A 22915-nucleotide genomic window follows, 5' to 3' on the forward strand; every position below is an offset into this window, starting at 1 on the left:
GTTTATCTGAGCACAGCCTTGCCTCGCTCTGTATGTCGCATATAATATCCCAACAACACAATAAACAATGCAATATTGGTCTCCAACTGAATGGAGTTCCCAAGGGCACTCTACGTCTTCCTGAGAGTTCCCTCAAGTGGTGGAAGAAGACGTAGGTTTATCTGAGCACAGCCTTGCCTCGCTCTGTATGTCGCATAAAATATCCCAACACTATAAACAATGCAGTATTGGTCTCCAACTGAATGGAGTTCCCAAGGGCACTCTACGTCTTCCTGAGAGTTCCCTCAAGTGGTGGAAGAAGACGTAGGTTTATCTGAACACAGCCTTGCCTCGCTCTGTATGTCGCATATAATATCCCAACAACACTATAAACAATGCAATATTGGTCTCGAACTAAAAGGAGTTCCTAAGGGCACTCTAGGTCTTCCTGAAAGTTCCCTCAAGTGGTGGAAGAAGACGTAGGTTTATCTGAACACAGCCTTGCCTCGCTCTGTATGTCGCATATAATATCCCAACAACACTATAAACAATGCAGTATTGGTCTCCAACTGAAAGAAGTTCCTAAGGGCACTCTACATCTTCCTGAGAGTTCCCTCAAGTGGTGGAAGAAGACGTAGGTTTATCTGAGCATAGCCTTGCCTCACTCTGTATGTCGCATAAAATATCCCAACACTATAAACAATGCAATATTGGTCTCCAACTGAATGGAGTTCCCAAGGGCACTCTACGTCTTCCTGAGAGTTCCCTCAAGTGGTGGAAGAAGACGTAGGTTTATCTGAGCACAGCCTTGCCTCGCTCTGTATGTCGCATAAAATATCCCAACACTATAAACAATGCAATATTGGTCTCCAACTGAATGGAGTTCCCAAGGGCACTCCACATCTTCCTGAGAGTTCCCTCAAGTGGTGGAAGAAGACGTAGGTTTATCTGAGCACAGCCTTGCCTTGCTCTGTATGTTGCATATAATATCCCAACAACACTATAAACAATGCAGTATTGGTCTCCAACTGGAGTTCCCAGGGGCACTCTAGGTCTTACTGAGAGTTCCCTCAAGTGGTGGAAGAAGACGTAGGTTTATCTGAGCACAGCCTTGCCTCGCTCTGTATGTTGCATATAATATCCCAACAACACTATAAACAATGCAGTATTGGTCTCCAACTGGAGTTCCCAAGGGCACTCTACATCTTCCTGAGAGTTCCCTCAAGTGGTGGAAGAAGACGTAGGTTTATCTGAGCACAGCCTTGCCTCGCTTTGTATGTCGCATAAAATATCCCAACACTATAAACAATGCAGTATTGGTCTCCAACTGAAAGAAGTTCCTAAGGGCACTCTAGGTCTTCCTGAGAGTTCCCTCAAGTGGTGGAAGAAGACGTAGGTTTATCTGAGCACAGCCTTGCTTCGCTCTGTATGTCGCATATAATATCCCAACAACACTATAAACAATACAATATTTGTCTCGAACTGAATGGAGTTCCCAAGGGCACTCTACGTCTTCCTGAGAGTTCCCTCAAGTGGTGGAAGAAGACGTAGGTTTATCTGAGCACAGCCTTGCCTCGCTCTGTATGTCGCATAAAATATCCCAACACTATAAACAATGCAATATTGGTCTCCAACTGAATGGAGTTCCCAAGGGCACTCTACGTCTTCCTGAGAGTTCCCTCAAGTGGTGGAAGAAGACGTAGGTTTATCTGAGCACAGCCTTGCCTCGCTCTGTATGTCGCATAAAATATCCCAACACTATAAACAATGCAATATTGGTCTCGAACTGAATGGAGTTCCCAAGGGCACTCTACGTCTTCCTGAGAGTTCCCTCAAGTGGTGGAAGAAGACGTAGGTTTATCTGAGCACAGCCTTGCCTCGCTCTGTATGTCGCATAAAATATCCCAACACTATAAACAATGCAATATTGGTCTCCAACTGAATGGAGTTCCCAAGGGCACTCTACGTCTTCCTGAGAGTTCCCTCAAGTGGTGGAAGAAGACGTAGGTTTATCTGAGCATAGCCTTGCCTCGCTCTGTATGTCGCATAAAATATCCCAACACTATAAACAATGCAGTATTGGTCTCCAACTGAAAGAAGTTCCTAAGGGCACTCTAGGTCTTACTGAGAGTTCCCTCAAGTGGTGGAAGAAGACGTAGGTTTATCTGAGCACAGCCTTGCCTTGCTCTGTATGTTGCATATAATATCCCAACAACACTATAAACAATGCAGTATTGGTCTCCAACTGGAGTTCCCAGGGGCACTCAAGGTCTTACTGAGAGTTCCCTCAAGTGGTGGAAGAAGACGTAGGTTTATCTGAGCACAGCCTTGCCTCGCTCTGTATGTCGCATAAAATATCCCAACACTATAAACAATGCAGTATTGGTCTCCAACTGAAAGAAGTACCTAAGGGCACTCTAGGTCTTCCTGAGAGTTCCCTCAAGTGGTGGAAGAAGACGTAGGTTTATCTGAGCACAGCCTTGCCTTGCTCTGTATGTTGCATATAATATCCCAACAACACTATAAACAATGCAGTATTGGTCTCCAACTGGAGTTCCCAGGGGCACTCAAGGTCTTACTGAGAGTTCCCTCAAGTGGTGGAAGAAGACGTAGGTTTATCTGAGCACAGCCTTGCCTCGCTCTGTATGTCGCATAAAATATCCCAACACTATAAACAATGCAGTATTGGTCTCCAACTGAAAGAAGTACCTAAGGGCACTCTAGGTCTTCCTGAGAGTTCCCTCAAGTGGTGGAAGAAGACGTAGGTTTATCTGAGCACAGCCTTGCTTCGCTCTGTATGTCGCATATAATATCCCAACAACACTATAAACAATGCAATATTGGTCTCGAACTGAATGGAGTTCCCAAGGGCACTCTACGTCTTCCTGAGAGTTCCCTCAAGTGGTGGAAGAAGACGTAGGTTTATCTGAGCACAGCCTTGCCTCGCTCTGTATGTCACATAAAATATCCCAACACTATAAACAATGCAATATTGGTCTCCAACTGAATGGAGTTCCCAAGGGCACTCTACATCTTCCTGAGAGTTCCCTCAAGTGGTGGAAGAAGACGTAGGTTTATCTGAGCACAGCCTTGCCTCGCTCTGTATGTCGCATAAAATATCCCAACACTATAAACAATGCAATATTGGTCTCCAACTGAATGGAGTTCCCAAGGGCACTCTACGTCTTCCTGAGAGTTCCCTCAAGTGGTGGAAGAAGACGTAGGTTTATCTGAGCACAGCCTTGCCTCGCTCTGTATGTTGCATATAATATCCCAACAACACTATAAACAATGCAGTATTGGTCTCCAACTGGAGTTCCCAAGGGCACTCTAGGTCTTACTGAGAGTTCCCTCAAGTGGTGGAAGAAGACGTAGGTTTATCTGAGCACAGCCTTGCCTCGCTCTGTATGTTGCATATAATATCCCAACAACACTATAAACAATGCAGGATTGGTCTCCAACTGAATGGAGTTCCCAAGGGCACTCTACGTCTTCCTGAGAGTTCCTTCAAGTGGTGGAAGAAGACGTAGGTTTATCTGAGCACAGCCTTGCCTCGCTCTGTATGTCACATAAAATATCCCAACACTATAAACAATGCAATATTGGTCTCCAACTGAATGGAGTTCCCAAGGGCACTCTACATCTTCCTGAGAGTTCCCTCAAGTGGTGGAAGAAGACGTAGGTTTATCTGAGCACAGCCTTGCCTCGCTCTGTATGTCGCATAAAATATCCCAACACTATAAACAATGCAATATTGGTCTCCAACTGAATGGAGTTCCCAAGGGCACTCTACGTCTTCCTGAGAGTTCCCTCAAGTGGTGGAAGAAGACGTAGGTTTATCTGAGCACAGCCTTGCCTCGCTCTGTATGTTGCATATAATATCCCAACAACACTATAAACAATGCAGTATTGGTCTCCAACTGGAGTTCCCAAGGGCACTCTAGGTCTTACTGAGAGTTCCCTCAAGTGGTGGAAGAAGACGTAGGTTTATCTGAGCACAGCCTTGCCTCGCTCTGTATGTTGCATATAATATCCCAACAACACTATAAACAATGCAGTATTGGTCTCCAACTGGAGTTCCCAAGGGCACTCTAGGTCTTACTGAGAGTTCCCTCAAGTGGTGGAAGAAGACGTAGGTTTATCTGAGCACAGCCTTGCCTCGCTCTGTATGTTGCATATAATATCCCAACAACACTATAAACAATGCAGGATTGGTCTCCAACTGAATGGAGTTCCCAAGGGCACTCTACGTCTTCCTGAGAGTTCCTTCAAGTGGTGGAAGAAGACGTAGGTTTATCTGAGCACAACCTTGCCTCGCTCTGTATGTCGCATATTGTTTTCTTTTGGACTGTGAATGTCCTGAATGTCTGATTCAACCAGCTGGTTTCAAGGGAGTTGTAGTATCACATCAAAAACTAACCTCCGGAGTCGGGCAGGATTTTGGACTGGTGGTGGGTATGGATTCGGACCGCGACGAACTGGATTGGGATTCCACTTTCTTGGAGGGCTTCCGGTTGGCGACAGGAAGGATGAGCATGTCTGGACTTCTGGCCACGACGCAACCAATGGGATGTTCGGGGAGCCATAGTCCAGGCAGAGGAGCTTCTTCCACATCCTCGGATTGAATTTTCTGGATGAATCGGGAAGATGAGCCAGAGGGAAGCCCTCGATCTGAAACCAAATATGGCACATTAGACAGAGCTTTCATCACCATCATCATCATCATCATCTTATTATTATTATTATTATTATTATTATTATTATTATTATTATTTTATAGTTTACACAGCAAGTTTACAACTAGTTTACACAGCAAACAAGATAGACATGCTGGATTTTGTATCACAAAACCACAAGTCGAACACTTCCCAAGTGTCTAGGACTGTGTGATGTATTTTCGGATGACGCGCGCAGATCCCAGCAGGGTGGCCTTTTGCAGTTGGCAGATCGTGATTTTGTCAATGTCTATTGTTTCCAAATGCCGGCTGAGATCTTTTGGCACGGCACCCAGTGTGCCCATCACCACCGGGACCACCGGCACTGGTTTCTGCCAGAGTCTTTGCAGTTCAATCTTGAGGTCCTGATCGTGGCTGAGTTTTTCCTGTTGTTTTTCACCTGGGATGGCAACATCAATGATCCAAATCTTTTTCTTCTCCACAACTGTGATGTCTGGTGTGTTGTGTTCCAGAACTTTGTCAGCCTGGATTCGGAAGTCCCACAGTATCTTTGCGTGCTCATTTTCCAAGACTTTTGCAGGTTTGTGATCCCACCAGTTCTTTGCTGCTGGGAGGTGGGACTTGAGGCATAAAGAAAAGGGCACTTATTCACATATGTGGTGGGAGTGTTCTGAATTAAAAAAAATTTGGCTAATGATACAAGGGAAAATCCAGGACTTATTACAGATAACAATACAAATTAATAATGATTTGTTACTTTGGGGAGTGCTGGATCATCCAAGTATAAAAACTGAGTGCCAAGAGTTATTGAAAGTAACAATAAGAGCAGCACATGCTGTGATTGCTAGAGGATGGAGAGACAAATCGAAATGGACGTTAAATAATTGGAATGATTATATGTATGATCAAGTGTTGTTAGATATTACAGGAATTATGACTAACCAAGTAACAAGAATGAATAAACAAAAGGACATTACAAACAGATGGAAAGACTACTTCAACTGGGTGAAAAATGGAGGAGCCAACGATTACATTAAAGAAAAAATACAAAGACTTTACCTGTGGCTGGATCTGCAAGATTAATATAAACATACTGTGGTTGAGGAGGGAGGGTGTGGGTGGTAGGGAGGGAAAAAATATTGGCAGATGTTAAAAAAGGGAAGTAGTGTTGTTATGAATTATGAATGTAAAATCCAATAAAAATGTAAAAAAAAAACTTGAGGCATAAGTTCCAATGGATCATTTGGGCCACATAGTTGTGCCTCTGTTTGTAGTCTGTCTGTGCGATTTTCATATGATCAATGGTTTTGTCGGTTTCCTTGCAGAGTCTGCATTTTGGGTCATCAGCTGATTTTTCGATCTTGGCCTTTTTTTTTAATTTTTATTTATAGTTTTTAAAAGACAGTGCACACTTTTAAAAAACGGGGATACAAGTGAGAGACATAAGGATCACAATATAAGGAAAGAAAATAAGAACCTAAGAACCAAGGGCGGGGGGAGTGAGGGAGGAAAGCTAAAAAAAAAAAGGGGGGGGGAGGGGGAGGTGAGGTGAGGGAAGGGGTATCGGGGGTCACATCAAGGGTAGTAACAAAATTCAGGGAACGTTAACAACAAGGGAAGTAATCTTCCATTTTTTTTTTTGCCTTCTAGTCATTTTAACACTGTATTCAAATTTCTAATGTCTATTTATATTGTTTTCAAGTATGTTTCAGTTCATTTCTTAAGATATTCTTCCAATTTGTTCCAATTCGTGCTCCTAGTGTATTTTCCTTTGGTTTCTTTCAGAAGGAACGTAAGTTTGTCCATGTTTTTTATCTCTTCTAATTTGTATAGCCATTGTTCTTTTTTCGGAATTTCCTCCATTTTCCATTGCTTCGCATCCTGGCGGCTGTAGCGCAATATGTAAATAGAACATCATCATTTTTAGTAAATTCAGCTTCGTTATCTAAAATTCCTAATAGATAATATTCTGGTTTTAATGGAAAATTCAGCTGTAAGATTGATTGTGTTTCATAATGTATCATTTTCCAATATTTTTTTGATTTTTCACACGACCACCAGAGAAGGTAAAATGAACCCTCTTGAGTTTTACACTTCCAGCATCTCTTATCATAATTTTTATACATTGAGCCTAATTTTTTTGGTGTCATGTACCATCTATGGAAAATTTTTAGCCAATTTTCTTTTAAATCAGAAGCATAAGTATATTTCAACTTTTTATTCCAAACCTCCTCCCAATCTGCTAATTTAATAGGATGGCCTATATTCATAGCCCATTTTATCATACATTTTTTAACTTCTTCCGTTTCTGTTGCCCACTCTAATAGTTTAATATAGATATTTGAAATTATTTTCTTTTTACTTGTTATTATTTTGTCCCATATATTATCGTTTCTACCAAAGCCAATTATATTATCTTTATTATACTGTTCTTTTATTTGAGCATATTGGAACCAAGAGGTCCCCGGGAATTTCTTTTTTATTTCTTCTTGTGATTTTAATACAAATCCATCTTTCTTTATAAGTAAAATGTCCTTATATTTTGGCCATTTAGACCAGCCTAATATATTTCTTTGTTCTGCTTCGAGAGGTGAGATCCAGAGTGGTATCTTATTACCATAAAATCGGTACTTGTATTTTTCCCAAATTTTTATTAAAGCTTATCTAATAAAATGATTCCCAAAGCTCTTTTCTATTTTTCTTTTTCCATAACCAATATATGCATGCCATCCACGGCGTAGGTCCATTCCCTCTAATGCTAGCGTGCTCTCGTTTTCCAAAGTTGCCCACTCCTTTATCCAAAGTAGTGCACTTGCCTCAAAACATAATTGCAAGTTTGGTAATCCAAAACCTCCTCTTTTGATTAAATCAGTCATAATAACATATTTCACTCTTGGCTTTTTATTTCTCCAAATAAATTTTTGTATCTCTTCATTCCATTCTTTAAAGATATTATTGTTCCTAATTATCGGTAGGTTCTGAAACAAATATAGTAGCTTAGGAAGCACATTCATCTTTATAATTGCGATTCGGCCTAGAAGTGAGATATTTAAATGTTGCCACTGTTGTAGATCTTTCTTAATCTCTTTCCATTTCAGTAAGTAATTGTTCTCCAATAATTTAGCATTTTTCGTTGTAATCCAAATTCCTAAATATTTCAATTTTGAAACCACTTTTATTCCTGTCAGCTCTTGTATTTTCTCTTGGTTTTTCTTGCTTATATTCTTTGCGAGCATTTTTGTTTTGTTTTTGTTTATATAAAAACCTGCTAATTGGCCAAATTCTTCAATTTTCTGGATCCATTTTCTTATCCGAGTTGTTGGCTCTTCAATTATGCAGATTATATCATCCGCGAAAGCCCGAATTTTAAAATCATGGTTTCTTATTCTTAACCCTCTCAGTTGCTCATCTTGTCTTATATTTCTAATTAATATTTCTATTGCAAATATAAAAATTAAAGGTGAGAGGGGGCACCCTTGCCTTGTACCTTTATCAATACTGAGTTCTTTCGATTGTTGGCCGTTTATCAGTAATCTAGCAGATTGTTTATTATAAATTGCTTCTAAGGCATTCAAGAAATAATAGCCTAAATCAAGTCCTTTGCCTAATAGTTTAAAAAAGTTCCAATTTAATTTGTCAAAAGCCTTTTCGGCATCTAGGGCAAGCAAAACTACTTCTTTTTGATGATGATGTTCATAAAATTCAATAGCATCAACCACACATCTAACATTTTCCTTTATATTTCTTTCGGGTAAAAAGCCATTTTGTTCTTTCCCAATCCACTCATTCAAAAACAGTTTGAATCTATTTGACATTATTGCCGTAAAAATTTTGTAGTCCGTATTAAGGAGGGAAATAGGTCTGTAATTACTAGGCTTGATCGATCCATGAAAAATTTGATTCTAAACTCGTTTCAAAACTAGAGGGGGCAGTTTTTCGTTTTTGTTGCTATTTACGAATTTGGCCCCCAAAAATTTTCGAAATTAACGAAAATTCGTTATTTTCGAAATTAATTCGTTAATGGCGGACGCGCATGCGCAATTCCCAAAAACAGCACAGAGGGAGAGGACTTTACAGGACTCTCCCACCCTCATTTTTTGAGTGATCTTCTTCCAACTTGGTACAGTGGTAGAACACATTTAACACTGATAGCTCACCAAAATTTGGAACGTTTCCCTTATCCTCTGATTTTTGGCGAATTTTCATAGCTTTTATAATAAACCATTTTTTAATAATTGCAGAAATCTGTTCCTGGTTTGAAAGTCTTATTTCCTGTTAAATTGGGTTGTCTTTACTGTGAAAGTCATTGTTCTACTTCAGAAACTTTGTTTTTGTGGCTGAAACTTTGTTAAATTGGTGTGTGTGTGATATATACTGTGTAATATATATATAGTCCCTGCATAATGTGTGTGTGTGTGTGTGTGTGTGTGTGTATAGGTAAAGGTAAAGGTATCCCTTGACGTTAAGTTCAGTCATGTCTGACTCTGGGGGTTGGTGCTCATCTCCATTTCTAAGCCCAAGAGCCAGTGTTGTCCATAGACACCTCCAAGGTCATGTGGCCGGCATGACTACATGGAGTGCCATTACCTTCCCGCCAGAGCGGTACCTATTGATCTACTCACATTGTCATGTTTTCAAGCTGCTAGGTTGGCAGAAGCTGGAGCTAACAGCGGGCACTCACTCTGCTCCCGGGATTTGAACCTGGGACCTTTCGGTCTGCAAGTTCAGCAGCTCAGTGCTTTAACACACTTCGCCATCGGGGCTCATGTATATATAATATACATACACATACACACAATGTGGAGAATATGTGGAAAGGTAGATAGATAAGTTGGGAGCCACAGCGAAGGCACCTTCCTGGGAGCAAGGTCTAATAATAATAATAATAATAATAATAATAATAATAATAATAATAATAATAATAATAATAAATCCCTTACAATATCCAAGATGGCTCACTGCTACAGAATCTTGGGAGGTTTAGTTTGATATGGTACCATTATTGGCAGAGAAAGCTAAGCTGTAGGAGTTGAAATCCAATCATTTATCCTCCCTATAGAATCAATTTTATATGCATTTTTAGCTACAGAAAAGCTAAAATCAGGACAGTAAAAGAACAACACCCAGAAAATGGGAATTCCAGACAGGAAACAATCAGGGCCAGCTAATACCTCCCAACAAAGGATTCCCCCAGGTAGGAAGCAGCCAGGCTTTGAAGCTGCAAGGCTATTCAATGCTAATCAAGGTGACCAATTGCAACATTCACACTTGCCTCCCACAGACAAGAGTTCTTTCTCCCACCCTGGACCTTCCACAGATTATTATTATTATTGCTAATTGAGAGACCATGAAGGCCAGTCATATAGAAAAGGAGGGTGACTTTGTTTTTGCCGTCCTTTTTCCCTTGGCGCCTGGCCAATGGCCTTTTCAACCGGTACCGTGGACTTCATCTCCCAGAATCCCTGGTCTTTGAACCATCCACGAGGGTTTCTGGGAGTTGGAGTCCCGAACGCCATCCATTGGCATTGCTGGAAACCGCTTGGGTCTTCAACTCCCAGAATTCATAGCCATTGAAGAAGCTTGCAAGCGTTTCTGGGAGTTGGAGTCCAGAATGTTTTGCTGGCTGAGGTCGGAGCACAGCCACAGAGGGTGGTTTTCCTCTGTCGCCATCCTGCTGCCTTGGGCTTCCGAGCGGCTGCCCTTTGCAGGAGGGAAAGGTGGAGGAAGGGTTTGGCTGGGCCTGCTGCCTGAGAAGGGAGGCGAGGCCTAGCCAGGCGCCAAGCACTGGCCTCACATAGGACGCCGTCCCAGGAAAGAGATGCCCTCCCGGGAAGGGGCGAGGACGTAGCGGAGGAGGGCGGGTGTACATGGATATGGAGATGTGTGTGTGTGTGTGCGTGTGTATGTATGTCGGCTGTTGGGGAAGGGCGGAAATTGAGGCCTGGATGTGCAGCGGCCGCCTGGAGCCTCCGCGGCCTTTCCGGCTGCCGGGGAAGGCGGCAAAGTGTATGGGTCCGTGGGGGGCACCTGGAGGCCCGCAGAGAGTAGCCACCTTTCGGGTGGCATTTTTTTTTTTTTTTTGCAAAAGCTTTTTTTTCCTAACGAAAAAAACGACGACATAACGAAAAACGGCCTCTCGCGATTCGAAACCGCGATATCCAGACGTGTGGACAACCAAGGTTCAATATTGCTTCAAAACTAATGAAAATAACGAATTAATAACGGTTAACGGGGAAAACGAATTATTTGAGCAAGCCTAGTAATTACCTACATCCAATTCATCACCTTTTTCTTTGGGGATCATTATTATATCCGCCTGTGTCCATGAATCAGGTACTATTTTCTCTTTTAGTACCGCATTCATAATTCTCCAAGGTAACAGTTCCTCCTCTAGAATTCTATAAAAGTATATAGGGAAGCCATCTGGACCTGGCGCTTTGTTCACTTTTATTGTTTTCATAATTTTCCTAATTTCTTCTTCTGTTATCTCCTTATTTAGTTGTTCTCTTTGTGTTTCTGTGATTTTTTGTAGTTTTTGTATTCCCAGATACTCTTGAATTTTTTCTAAATTTATATTCTCTTCTTTATACAGATTGGTATAGAACTCTTCAAATGCCTGAAGTATTTCTTTGTCTTTCACAAGGACCTCATTACCTTTTTTTATTTTTGTAATTGGTTGCTGTTGTTTTTTCTTTCTCAACTTTCTCGCAAGCCATGCTCCTGGTTTGTTAGCATTTTCGAAATTATACTGTTTTATGTATTTCAGCTGGTTCGCGGTTTGTTCTAGTTCCAAATTTTTCTTATTGTTTTGCAAAGTTCTCAGGTGTTTTACTAGGAGGTTATTGTGTGGTTCTTCTTTTAACTTTTTTTTCATACTTATTTATATCATTATTGATCTTGTTTAATTTTTGGAATTTTAGTTTATTTTTCTCTGCTTTTTGTTGGATTAGATATCCTCTAATTACCGCCTTGTAGGCGTCCCATAGTACTTGATCTTTGATTTCGGGTGAGGCGTTTAGTTCAAAGTATTCTTTTGTTAATTTTTTATTCTTATTAATATCTTCTTCTTTTTTAAGCAAATTATTGTCGAATCTCCATTTCCAACTACTTTTTTAATGGTTAATTCTCATCGTTATTGGGTTGTGATCGGATTTGTCTCTCGGTAAAATATTTATTTCCTCTACTTTCCTCTACGATCTTGGCCTGAATGGACTTTGTCCTGATGGCTTGCTCCTGGGCTGCAAGGATCAGGCCTTCTGTCTCCTTCTTCAGGGTCCCATTTGTGAGCCAGAGCCAGGTCTTCTCCTTATCAGCTTTTCCTTCAATTTTGTCAAGGAACTTTCCATGTCACTGGCACTTTTGTTGTGCCAGCTGTCAGCTCTAGTTTGTAGTGCGGTTTTCTTGTACTGATTTTTTGTCTGCTGTGCTTTGAGGAGTATTATTATTATTATTATTATTATTATTATTATTATTATTATTGTTGTTGTTGTTGTTATTACTTCTTACCCATCCCTCATCAAGGCATGACATTGGGGTCCAACACAGAATTAAAATACAATATCTATATATTAAAAAATGTAATGTACGTTTGTAGGACTGAGTAAACAACAAAACCACTGTACCAAATCACACCAAATTTGGCCACAAAAGACATAGTCATCCAATCTATGTCTTTCAAACAAAAAAAACCTAGAAAAATAAAATCCAAATTAGATGACGAGGAAGAGCCGTTTCCAACCCTGACTGCCGGTCAGAAGGGTAGGCCCTGCCCCCTTTAGGCCCCGCCCACTTCATCTCCTAGCAACCCCTTCAGCCACAATGGCACCGAGGGACAGCCAGGGTTCAGTTAGGCCTCTTCCACACTGCCTATAAAATACATATTATCAGATTTGAACTGGATTATATGGCAGTGTAGATGCAAGGCCCTTCCACAGAGCTATATAACTGCTGTGTTTCAGCACCATGGAGAGCTGAACGCAATGGATTCAATGGTCCACAAATAGTAAAGACACGTAATCGTCTCTTATAGATGCAATGCAGGTTGAGGTTGAGCTCTAATGGAGCTCTCCGTGGTCCCGAACCTAAGGTCTACTGTGTTTCAGCACCATGGAGAGCTCAACGCAATGGAATCAATGGTCCACAAATAGTAAAGACACGTAATCGTCTCTTATAGATGCAATGGATTCAACTCAGGAGGTTGAGCTCTAATGGAGCTCTCTGTGGTCCTGAACCTAAGGTCTGCTGTGTTTCAGCACCATGGAGAGCTCAACGCAATGGATTCAATGGCCCACAAATAGCAAAGACACGTAATCGTCTCTTATAGATGCAATGGATTCAACTCAGGAGGTTGAGATCTAATGGAGCTCTCTGTGGTCCTGAACCTAAGGTCTACTGTGTTTCAGCACCATGGAGAGCTCAACGCAATGGATTCAATGGTCCACAAATAGTAAAGACACGTAATCGTCTCTTATAGATGCAATGGATTCAACCCAGGAGGTTGAGCTCTAGTGGATTCATGGATTCAATGGTCCACAAATAGTAAAGATATAAATCGTCTCTACTATTTGTGGACCATTGAATCCATTGCATTGAGCTCTCCGTGGTGCTGAAACACAGTAGACCTTAGATTCAGGACCATGGAGAGCTCCTTTCAAGCTCACCCTCTTGAGTGGATTCGTGGGAGTCCCTACTCCTCTTCTACTCACCTTTGTCCTTGAGGCCATGGTTCGGGTGTTGAGTTGGAGAAGGAGACGGAGGGCAGGAGGCCAAGGTGACCTCCGACATCACCATGGCGGTCGAGGGAGAGGAAGCGTGAGGTGGGTGCCCGATTTTCCCTGTCTGGAGCCGGAATCGCTTGAGCTCCTGGCAGAGGAAGTTGAACTGCTCAGTGTGGTTCTGGCATTGGTTCTCCAGCTCTTGAACCCGGGCCTGGATTAGGAGGGGAAGGCAGTGGATGGAGACTGAGGAACGTAAGGAGAAGCTCAGACAGACCCAACTGACGTTCATCCGTCTACAACAGGAGTAGGAAAAATGTGGCCCATGGACTATATCCTCTCTATTTTCTCTATTATCTCCATCTGTCTTCTCTATAGGCATCAATGGGACTATGTATCTCCATCTATCTTCTCTATAGGCTTCAATGGGAATCCATATCTCCATCTTATCTTCTCTATAGGCATCAATGGGACTATGTATCTCCATCTATCTTCTCTATAAGCTTCAATGGGACTCCATATCTCCATCTTATCTTCTCTATAGGCATCAATGGGACTATCTATCTCCATCTATCTTCTCTATAGGCATCAATGGGACTATCTCCATCTATCTTCTCTATAGACATCAATGGGACTATGTATCTCCATCTGTCTTCTCTATAGACATCAATGGGACTATGTATCTCCATCTGTCTTCTCTATAGACATCAATGGGACTATGTATCTCCATCTGTCTTCTCTATAGACATCAATGGGACTATGTATCTCCATCTGTCTTCTCTATAGACATCAACGGGACTCCATATCTCCATCTGTCTTCTCTATAGACATCAATGGGACTATGTATCTCCATCTATCTTCTCTATAATGAATTGGAATCTGTTCTCCATCTGAAGAACCTCTAAGAATGGGTTAGCTAGAGTAGACCCCTTGAATAAATTGCTACATGGGAAGTCCATCTATAGTTCCATTGATTTACTCTAAGTTGATACAATGGGTCTGCTCTGAGGAAGCAGCACACTTAGGGTGGCGGCCCATGGACCATATGTGGTCCCCAAGACTTGAAGGACCTCTGAGAATGGGTTCCTATGGGTTAGCTCTTGAATAAATTTCTAGATAGAAAATTCATCTGTAGGTCAGTGGGTCTACTCTTAAGTTAACAAGAAAAGGATACTCAAGTGATCCATGGACCATATATGGTCCCCAAGACATTTGATGGCCCTCCAAGAATGGGTTCCTAAGAGTTACTTCTACCTAAACTAGACCTCTTGAATAAATTGCTAGGTGGAAAGTCCATCTATAGGTCAATGGTTCTACTCTAAGAAAGGGATACACTTGGGAAGGTGTCCCATGGATCATGTATGTTCCCCAAGGCATTTGAAGATAGACTAGACCTCTTGAATAAATTGCTAAATTGGAAGTCCATCTATAGGTCAGTGGGTCTATTCTAAGTTGATATAATGGCTCTATCCCAAGGAAGTGGTGGCTCGTGGACCATATATGGTCTCCAAGGCACTTGAAGGACCTCAAGAAGGGGTTAGCTATGGCTAGAGTAGATCTCTCAAATAAATTGTTAGATGAGAAGTCCATTATAGGTCAATGGGTCTATTCTGATACAATGGCTCTATCCCAAGGAAGTGGTACACTTGGGGTGGTGGCCCATGGACCATATATGGTCTCCAAGGCACTTGAAGGACCTCAAGAATGAGTTAGCTATGGCTAGAGTAGATCTCTCGAATAAATTGTTAGATGAGAAGTCCAATATAGGTCAATGGGTCTATGCTACACAAATAACCTAGGTCTACTCTAAGGAGGGGATATACTTGGAGAGATAGAAACACAGTTTCTATGAAGCACAGAAGAAGCCAAGATCCATGGACATACTTTGGATCACTAACATAAAGATAATTTGGACCTCTTACTATACACCAAAAGGCACTAGATTGTGCCTCATCTAAGCATGATCTGCCCTGGTTAGTCCTTGGATGGGAAACCACAACAAAATAATAGGTACTGGAAGCTCTATTTCAGAGGAAGGAATGCCTAAGGAAATATTCTGAAATCCACAGGTTACTTGAAGGATCACAAATACACATAGGGATGGGGAATAAATGAGAGGAACTCAATCTCTTGACACAAGAAGGCAGAGATGGCCATCACATTGCTAAAGATATCCTAAAGGCAGCAGGTGGAGCAGGAAGAGGGGCAATTGGGGGAAACGAGTAGTACCTGCATACAATCCAAGGAGCCCTGTTAGAAAACAAAACGGGGGTCAAGAAGCAAAGTGAAGAGATCACCAACACTTCTACATCTAAGCTTGAAAGCTGTGGTTGAAACGACATCAATAACAACCAGAGGTGAGTGACTCCACTACTACAACTACCGTGCCTACCAGGGCCACGATTCCAGAACCTTTGAAGGACCTCTAAGTGGGTTCCTATGGCTTAGATCTAGCTAGAGTTGCCCTCTTGGATAGGGAAGGGAAATACTTGTGACCATGTATGATCCTTAAGATGTTTGAAGGACCTCTAGGGATGGTCTCCTATGAGTTACAACTACCGTGCCTACCAGGGCCACTATTCCAAAACCTTTGAAGGACCTCTAAATGGGTTCCTATGGCTTAGATCTAGTTAGAGTAGCTCTCTTGGATAGGGAAGGGAGATACTTGTGACCACGTATGGTACATTTGGAGGACCTCTAAGAATGGGCTCCTATGAGTTACAACTACCGTGCCTACCAGGGCCACCATTCCAAAACCTTTGAAGGACCTCTATGTGGGTTCCTATGGCTTAGATCTAGCTAGAGTAGCCCTCTTGGATAGGGAAGGGAGATACGTGTGATCCATGGACCATGTATGGTCCCCAAGACGTTTGGAGGACCTCTAAGAATGGGCTCCTATGACTTACAACTACCGTGCCTACCAGGGCCACCATTCCAAAAGCTTTGAAGGACCTCTAAGTGGGTTCCTATGGCTTAGATCTTGCTAGAGTAACCCTTTTGGATAGGGAAGGGATATACTTGTGGTCCATGGACCATGTATGGTCCCCAAGACATTTGGAGGACCTCTAAGAATGGGTTCCTATGAGTTACAACTACCGTGCCTACCAGGGCCACCATTCCAAAAGCTTTGAAGGAACTCTAAGTGGGTTCCTATGTCTTAGATCTAGCTAGAGTAACCCTTTTGGATAGGGAAGGGATATACTTGTGGTCCATGGACCATGTATGGTCCCCAAGACGTTTGGAGGACCTCTAAGAATGGGCTCCTATGAGTTACAACTACCGTGCCTACCAGGGCCACCATTCCAAAAGCTTTGAAGGACCTCTAAGTGAGTTCCTATGGCTTAGATCTAGCTAGAGTAGCCCTCTTGGATAAGGAAGGGATATACTTATGGTCCATGGACCATGTATGGTCCTTAAGACGTTTGAAGGACCTCTAAGAATGGGTTCCTATGAGTTACAACTACCGTGCCTACCAGGGCCACCATTCCAAAAGCTTTGAAGGACCTCTAAATGGGTTCCTATGGCTTAGATCTAGTTAGAGTAGCTCTCTTGGATAGGGAAGGGAGATACTTGTGACCACGTATGGTACATTTGAAGGACCTCTAAGAATGGGCTCCTATGAGTTACAACTACCGTGCCTACCAGGGCCACGATTCCAAAAGCTTTGAAGGACCTCTAAGTGGGTTCCTATGGCTTAGATCTAGCTAGAGTAGCCCTCTTGGATAGGGAAGGGAAATACTTGTGACCATGTATGATCCTTAAGATGTTTGAAGGACCTCTAGGGATGGTCTCCTATGAGTTACAACTACCGTGCCTACCAGGGCCACTATTCCAAAACCTTTGAAGGACCTCTAAATGGGTTCCTATGGCTTAGATCTAGTTAGAGTAGCTCTCTTGGATAGGGAAGGGAGATACTTGTGACCACGTATGGTACATTTGGACCTCTAAGAATGGGCTCCTATGAGTTACAACTACCGTGCCTACCAGGGCCACCATTCCAAAAGCTTTGAAGGACCTCTAAGTGGGTTCCTATGGCTTAGATCTAGCTAGAGTAGCCCTCTTGGATAGGGAAGGGAAATACTTGTGACCATGTATGATCCTTAAGATGTTTGAAGGACCTCTAGGGATGGTCTCCTATGAGTTACAACTACCGTGCCTACCAGGGCCACTATTCCAAAACCTTTGAAGGACCTCTAAATGGGTTCCTATGGCTTAGATCTAGTTAGAGTAGCTCTCTTGGATAGGGAAGGGAGATACTTGTGACCACGTATGGTACATTTGGAGGACCTCTAAGAATGGGCTCCTATGAGTTACAACTACCGTGCCTACCAGGGCCACCATTCCAAAACCTTTGAAGGACCTCTATGTGGGTTCCTATGGCTTAGATCTAGCTAGAGTAGCCCTCTTGGATAGGGAAGGGAGATACGTGTGATCCATGGACCATGTATGGTCCCCAAGACGTTTGGAGGACCTCTAAGAATGGGCTCCTATGAGTTACAACTACTGTGCCTACCAGGGCCACCATTCCAGAACTTTTGAAGGACCTCTAAGTGGCTTCCTATGGCTTAGGAACCCTCTTGGATAGGGAAGGGATATCCTTGTGGTCCATGGACCATGTATGGTCCTTAAGACGTTTGAAGGACCTCTAAGAATGGGCTCCTATGAGTTACAACTACCGTGCCTACCAAGGCCATCATGCCTTCTGAGAAAAGTACAGATGACCAAGTGAGAAGAAAGTGCTCACCTCGAGGAGTTGGACGGCTCCTTCGTGCTCCTTCCGGGCCTCGGCTTGAGCCTGAAAGACACAACCAACTGTGAGACAAAGTGTCCACACCTCAACTTTGTGGCATTTTAAGATCGGAAAAGCATGGTTCCTTTCACCTGCTGGAGCTCCTTGACCTCCTCTTTCTTCTTCTGCAAAGCCAGCAGGGCTTTCTCGTGGTCGTGCTCCAGCTGTTGCCTCCGTTCCGCGACATCTCTCATGTGCTGCAACACGGAAACCAAAGGGTTCGAGGTGTTATGGAATCACAAAAACCCCTTCCCTGGAGGATTTTCTGGAGGATTCTGGGAGTTGCAGTCCCTAAATGCTACCCAGAGTGACCATCCCAGCATGACCTCCTTCCTGCATTGACCCACCTGGAGGGCTTGCCCAAGACTCTCCAGCCTGTGTTCAAGTTCTTGGGTTTTCTGGAGAGCCGAATCCCGTTCCTCGGTCACTTCCGACACCCGGAGCCTCAGGTCGGCATTTTCGGACTCAACCTGGGACAAGACAAAACCATTCAATTTGGATTGAGCTTCCAGATGATATGGGACCCACTTTTCTGCCCTTTTATTGTCTCCTCCAAAAATGGGCTCCTATGAGTTACGTCTAGGTAGAGTAGACCTACTGAATAAATTGCTAGATGAGAAGTCCATCTATAGACCAATGGGTCTACTCTAAGAAAGCAGTACACTGCCCATGGACCATGTATAGTCTCCAAAACCTTTGAAGGACATCTAAGTGGGTTCCTATGGTTTAGATATAGTTAGAGTAACCCTCCTGGATAGGTTGCTAGATGGGATATCTATCAATGAGTGTACTCCAAGTTATGCAATGGGTCTACTCTAGGGAAGGGATATACTGGTGATCCATGGACCATGTATGGTCCCCAAGGCATTTGAAGGACCTCTAAGAATGGGCTCCTATGAGTTACCTCTATCTAGAGTAGATCTCTGGAATAAATTGTTGGGTATGAAGTCCATCTATAGGTCAGTGGTTCTGCTCTAAGAAAGGGATACACTTGGGAAGGTGTCCAATGGACCATGTATGTTCTCCAAGATGTTTGAAGGACCTCTATGAGTTACTAGAGTAGACCTCTTGAATAAATTGTTAGGTGTGAAGTCCATCTATAGGTCAATGGTTCTGCTCTAAGAAAGGGATACACTTGGGAAGGTGTCCCATGGACCATGTATGTTCCCCAAGATGTTTGAAGGACCTCTATGAGATACTTCTAGCTAGAGTAGACCTCTGGAATAAATACTTGGATGTGAAGTACAACTATAGGTCAATGGTTCTACTCTAAGAAAGGGGTACACTCGGAAAGGTGTCCCATGACCCATATCTGTTCTCCAAGACGTTTGAAGGACCTCTATGAGTTACCTCTAGCTAGAGTAGACCTCTGGAATAAATAGTTGGGTGTGAAGTCCATCTATAGGTCAGTTGTTCTGCTCTAAGAAAGGGATACACTTGGGAAGGTGTCCCATGGACCATGTATGTTCCCCAAGATGTTTGAAGGACCTCTATGAGTTATCTCTATCTAGAGTAGACCTCTTGAATACATTGTTGGGTGTGAAGTCCATCTGTAGGTCCATGGTTCTGCTCTAAGAAAGGGATACACTTGGGAAGGTGTCCCATGGACCATGTATGTTCTCCAAGACGTTTGAAGGACCTCTATAAGTTACTAGAGTAGACCTCTGGAATAAATTGTTAGGTGTGAATTCCATCTGTACGTCATTGGTTCTACTCTAAGAAAGCGGTATACTTTGGAAGATGTCCCATGGACCATGTATGTTCTCCAAGACGTTTGAAGGACCTCTATGAGATACCTCTAGGTAGAGTAGACCTCCTGAATACATTGTTTGGTGTGAAGTCCATCTGTAGGTCAGTGGTTCTACTCTAAGAAAGGGATATACTTGGGAAGGTGGGACCATATATGTTCCCCAAGACATTTGAAGGACCTCTATGAGATACCTCTAGGTAGAGTAGACCTCCTGAATACATTGTTTGGTGTGAAGTCCATCTATAGGTCCATGGTTCTACTTTATGCCCTCTTATAGTCTCCTTCCTTCTTTCTTGAGGGAATTCTCTTGGTCTCTTACCTTCTCTATCCACTCAACTTGCCCCTGGAGCTGAGCGTTCTCTTCCGACAGGCGGACATTCTCACTCGCCACCTCCTGAAGCTGGGTTTCCTGTACAATAAAAAGGTGAAAGGGAGTCATCACTCAAGTGCCAACTCCCAGCTGGAGTGGAGAAGCAAGGCAAGGCGAGACTCACGAGTTCGGCGTATCTCTTGTGCTTCTTCCTCACTTCATGCTCGAGGGTCTCGCATTGCTTCCGCTTCTTCCTCAGCTCCGATTCCTGCCAGAAAAGAGTAAATATTCCAGAAACTATATCTCCCCTACGGCCAGGGAAAGGCCCACGGCACACGTACTTCCCTCCTTACTCAAAGCAATGGGGGAGTCCGTGTCAGCGGGGATTTGGGGGATCCACTCCAGGTTTTATAGACAGCACTCCAAGGTGCTATTGGATCCCCAGAATCATAGTTTCCAAATACTATGTGATCCCGAGAATTTTAGTTTTCAAATGCAATGGGATCCCGAGAATTTTAGTTTTCAAATGCAATGGGATCCTGACAATTGTAGTTTCCCAATGCTATGAGAGCCTGAGAATTGTAGTTTTCCAATGCTATGGGATCCTGAGAATTGTAGTTTCCTAATTCTATGGAATTCCTGAAAAATGTAGTTTCCAAATGCTATGGGATCCCAAGAAATATAGTTTCCCAATGCTGTAGCATCCTGAGAATTATAATTTCCAAATGCTATGGGATCCCAAGAATTATAGTTTCAAAATGTTATGGGATCGTGGGAATTTTAGTTTTCCAATGCTATGGAATTTCCGAGAATTGTAGTTTCCCAGTGGTATGGGATCCTAAAAATTGTAGTTTCTCAAGGCTATGGGATCCAAAAAATTGTAGTTTCCCAGTGCTATGGAATCCTAAAAATTGTAGTTTCCCAAGGCTATGGGATCCAAAAAATTGTAGTTTCCCAGTGCTATGGGATCCTAAAAATTGTAGTTTTTCAACCCTATGGGATCCTAAAAATTGTAGTTTTTCAACCCTATGGGATCCTGAGAATTGTAGTTTCTCAATGCTATGGGGCCCCAGGATTTGCAGTTTCCCAACATGATGGGACCCCAAGATTTATAGTTTCCAAATGCTTTGGGATTCCTGAGAATTGTAGTTTCCGAATACTATGGGACTCCGAGAAGAGCTCTCGTCTCCTGACTGCAAAGCCATTATACAGTTCAGACTAGAACCCGGAGCGAATCCCAAGCAATTCTTTCGGGGAGGGGGAAGACAAAGCTGGGCAGACACACCAGTTGCTGGATTTGCTGCTTAATTTCGGGGGCTGCGGGTGCCGAAACGCCCCTTTTTACGGGGAGCCGGGATTCCTCTCCATTGTTGGGCAACGAAACAGGCTGCAAAGGGAGAGAAATACCCAAATTTGGCAAGACAAGCCTTTCAAAAGCACAAAAAAAGGGACTGCGTATCCCATCATCCTCCCATTCTCTCTTTTTTTGTAACAAATAGGAGAGAATGGGAGGATGATGGGATACGCAACCCTTTGCTGAGTCTTCCCTGCATTTGATTTTTTTCATTATTGCCATGATGCCTCTGTCAACAATCTTACAAAAAACAAATCTCAGCTATCAAACTTCTAAGAAATCTCACAAAATTTCACATCTGATGTACATGGATGACCTGAAGCTGTATGGGAAAACGGAAACTGAAATCCAGTCTCTGACCAACAATGTCCGAATTTTTAGCACTGATATCAGCATGGAGTTTGGTTTGGACAAATGTGGCATTGAAGAAGGGAAAAATCACTGAAAGTGAGGGCATGCATATGCCTAATGGCCAAACAATAAAGTGTCACCAGCCAGAGGCCTATAAATATCTGGGCATATTACAGCTGGACAACATCAAGAATGAATATGTGGAGACTGTGATCAGTAAAGAATACACACAAAGGGTCAGAAAAATTCTCAAAAGTAAGCTCAATAGAGGCAACACCATCAAGGCCATAAACACCTGCGCCATACCTGTCATAAGATATACTGCTGGCATCATAAACTGGACACAGGCGGAACTGGACAATTTGGACAGAAAAACAAGAAAACTCATGACCATTCACCATTCACTGCACCCTCGCAGTGATGTTGACCGGCTATGTCTGCCTAGAAGATCAGGGGGCAGAGGACTCTTACAAGTAAAACAAGCAGTCAAAGAAGAAGAACATGTCCTGGCAGAATATGTAAAGCAAAGCGAAGAACCTGCTTTGATTGAAGTCAAAAATCAGAAACTCCTCAAAGCACAGCAGACAAAAAATCAGTACAAGAAAACCGCACTACAAACTAGAGCTGACAAAAACCAGTACAAGAAAACCGCACTACAAACTAGAGCTGACAAAAACCCCAGTACAAGAAAACCGCACTACAAACTAGAGCTGACAAAAACCCCAGTACAAGAAAACCGCACTACAAACTAGAGCTGACAAAAACCCCAGTACAAGAAAACCGCACTACAAACTAGAGCTGACAGCTGGCACAATAAAACATTGCATGGAAAGTTCCTTGACAAAATTGAAGGAAAAGCTGACAAGGAGAAGACCTGGCTCTGGCTCACGAATGGGACCCTGAAGAAGGAGACAGAAGGCCTGATCCTTGCAGCCCAGGAGCAAGACATCAGAACAAAGGCAATTCAGGCCAAGATCGAAAAATCAGCTGAT

The 22915-nt window shown here is 42.8% G+C and overlaps 1 protein-coding gene across 5 annotated transcripts in view; it reads right to left on the reverse strand.

Moving 5' to 3' along the window:
- The window catches only part of tspoap1 (TSPO associated protein 1), an 82333-nt gene that overhangs the window by 29407 nt on the left and 30011 nt on the right, over positions 1 to 22915 (reverse strand). For all 5 annotated transcript variants that reach the window (XM_062959332.1, XM_062959330.1, XM_062959331.1 and 2 more), the window contains 8 exons: positions 21504 to 21605; positions 20403 to 20486; positions 20228 to 20317; positions 18506 to 18628; positions 18251 to 18355; positions 18114 to 18164; positions 13361 to 13583; positions 4400 to 4650 (listed from right to left, as the gene is read on the reverse strand). In XM_062959332.1, the coding sequence (XP_062815402.1) occupies positions 4400 to 4650; positions 13361 to 13583; positions 18114 to 18164; positions 18251 to 18355; positions 18506 to 18628; positions 20228 to 20317; positions 20403 to 20486; positions 21504 to 21605 (1029 nt within the window). The remainder of the gene's footprint in view (positions 1 to 4399; positions 4651 to 13360; positions 13584 to 18113; positions 18165 to 18250; positions 18356 to 18505; positions 18629 to 20227; positions 20318 to 20402; positions 20487 to 21503; positions 21606 to 22915) is intronic.

This window comes from Anolis carolinensis, unplaced genomic scaffold (assembly GCF_035594765.1).
Source record: "Anolis carolinensis isolate JA03-04 unplaced genomic scaffold, rAnoCar3.1.pri scaffold_7, whole genome shotgun sequence".
Classification (NCBI taxonomy): Eukaryota; Metazoa; Chordata; class Lepidosauria; order Squamata; family Dactyloidae; genus Anolis; species Anolis carolinensis.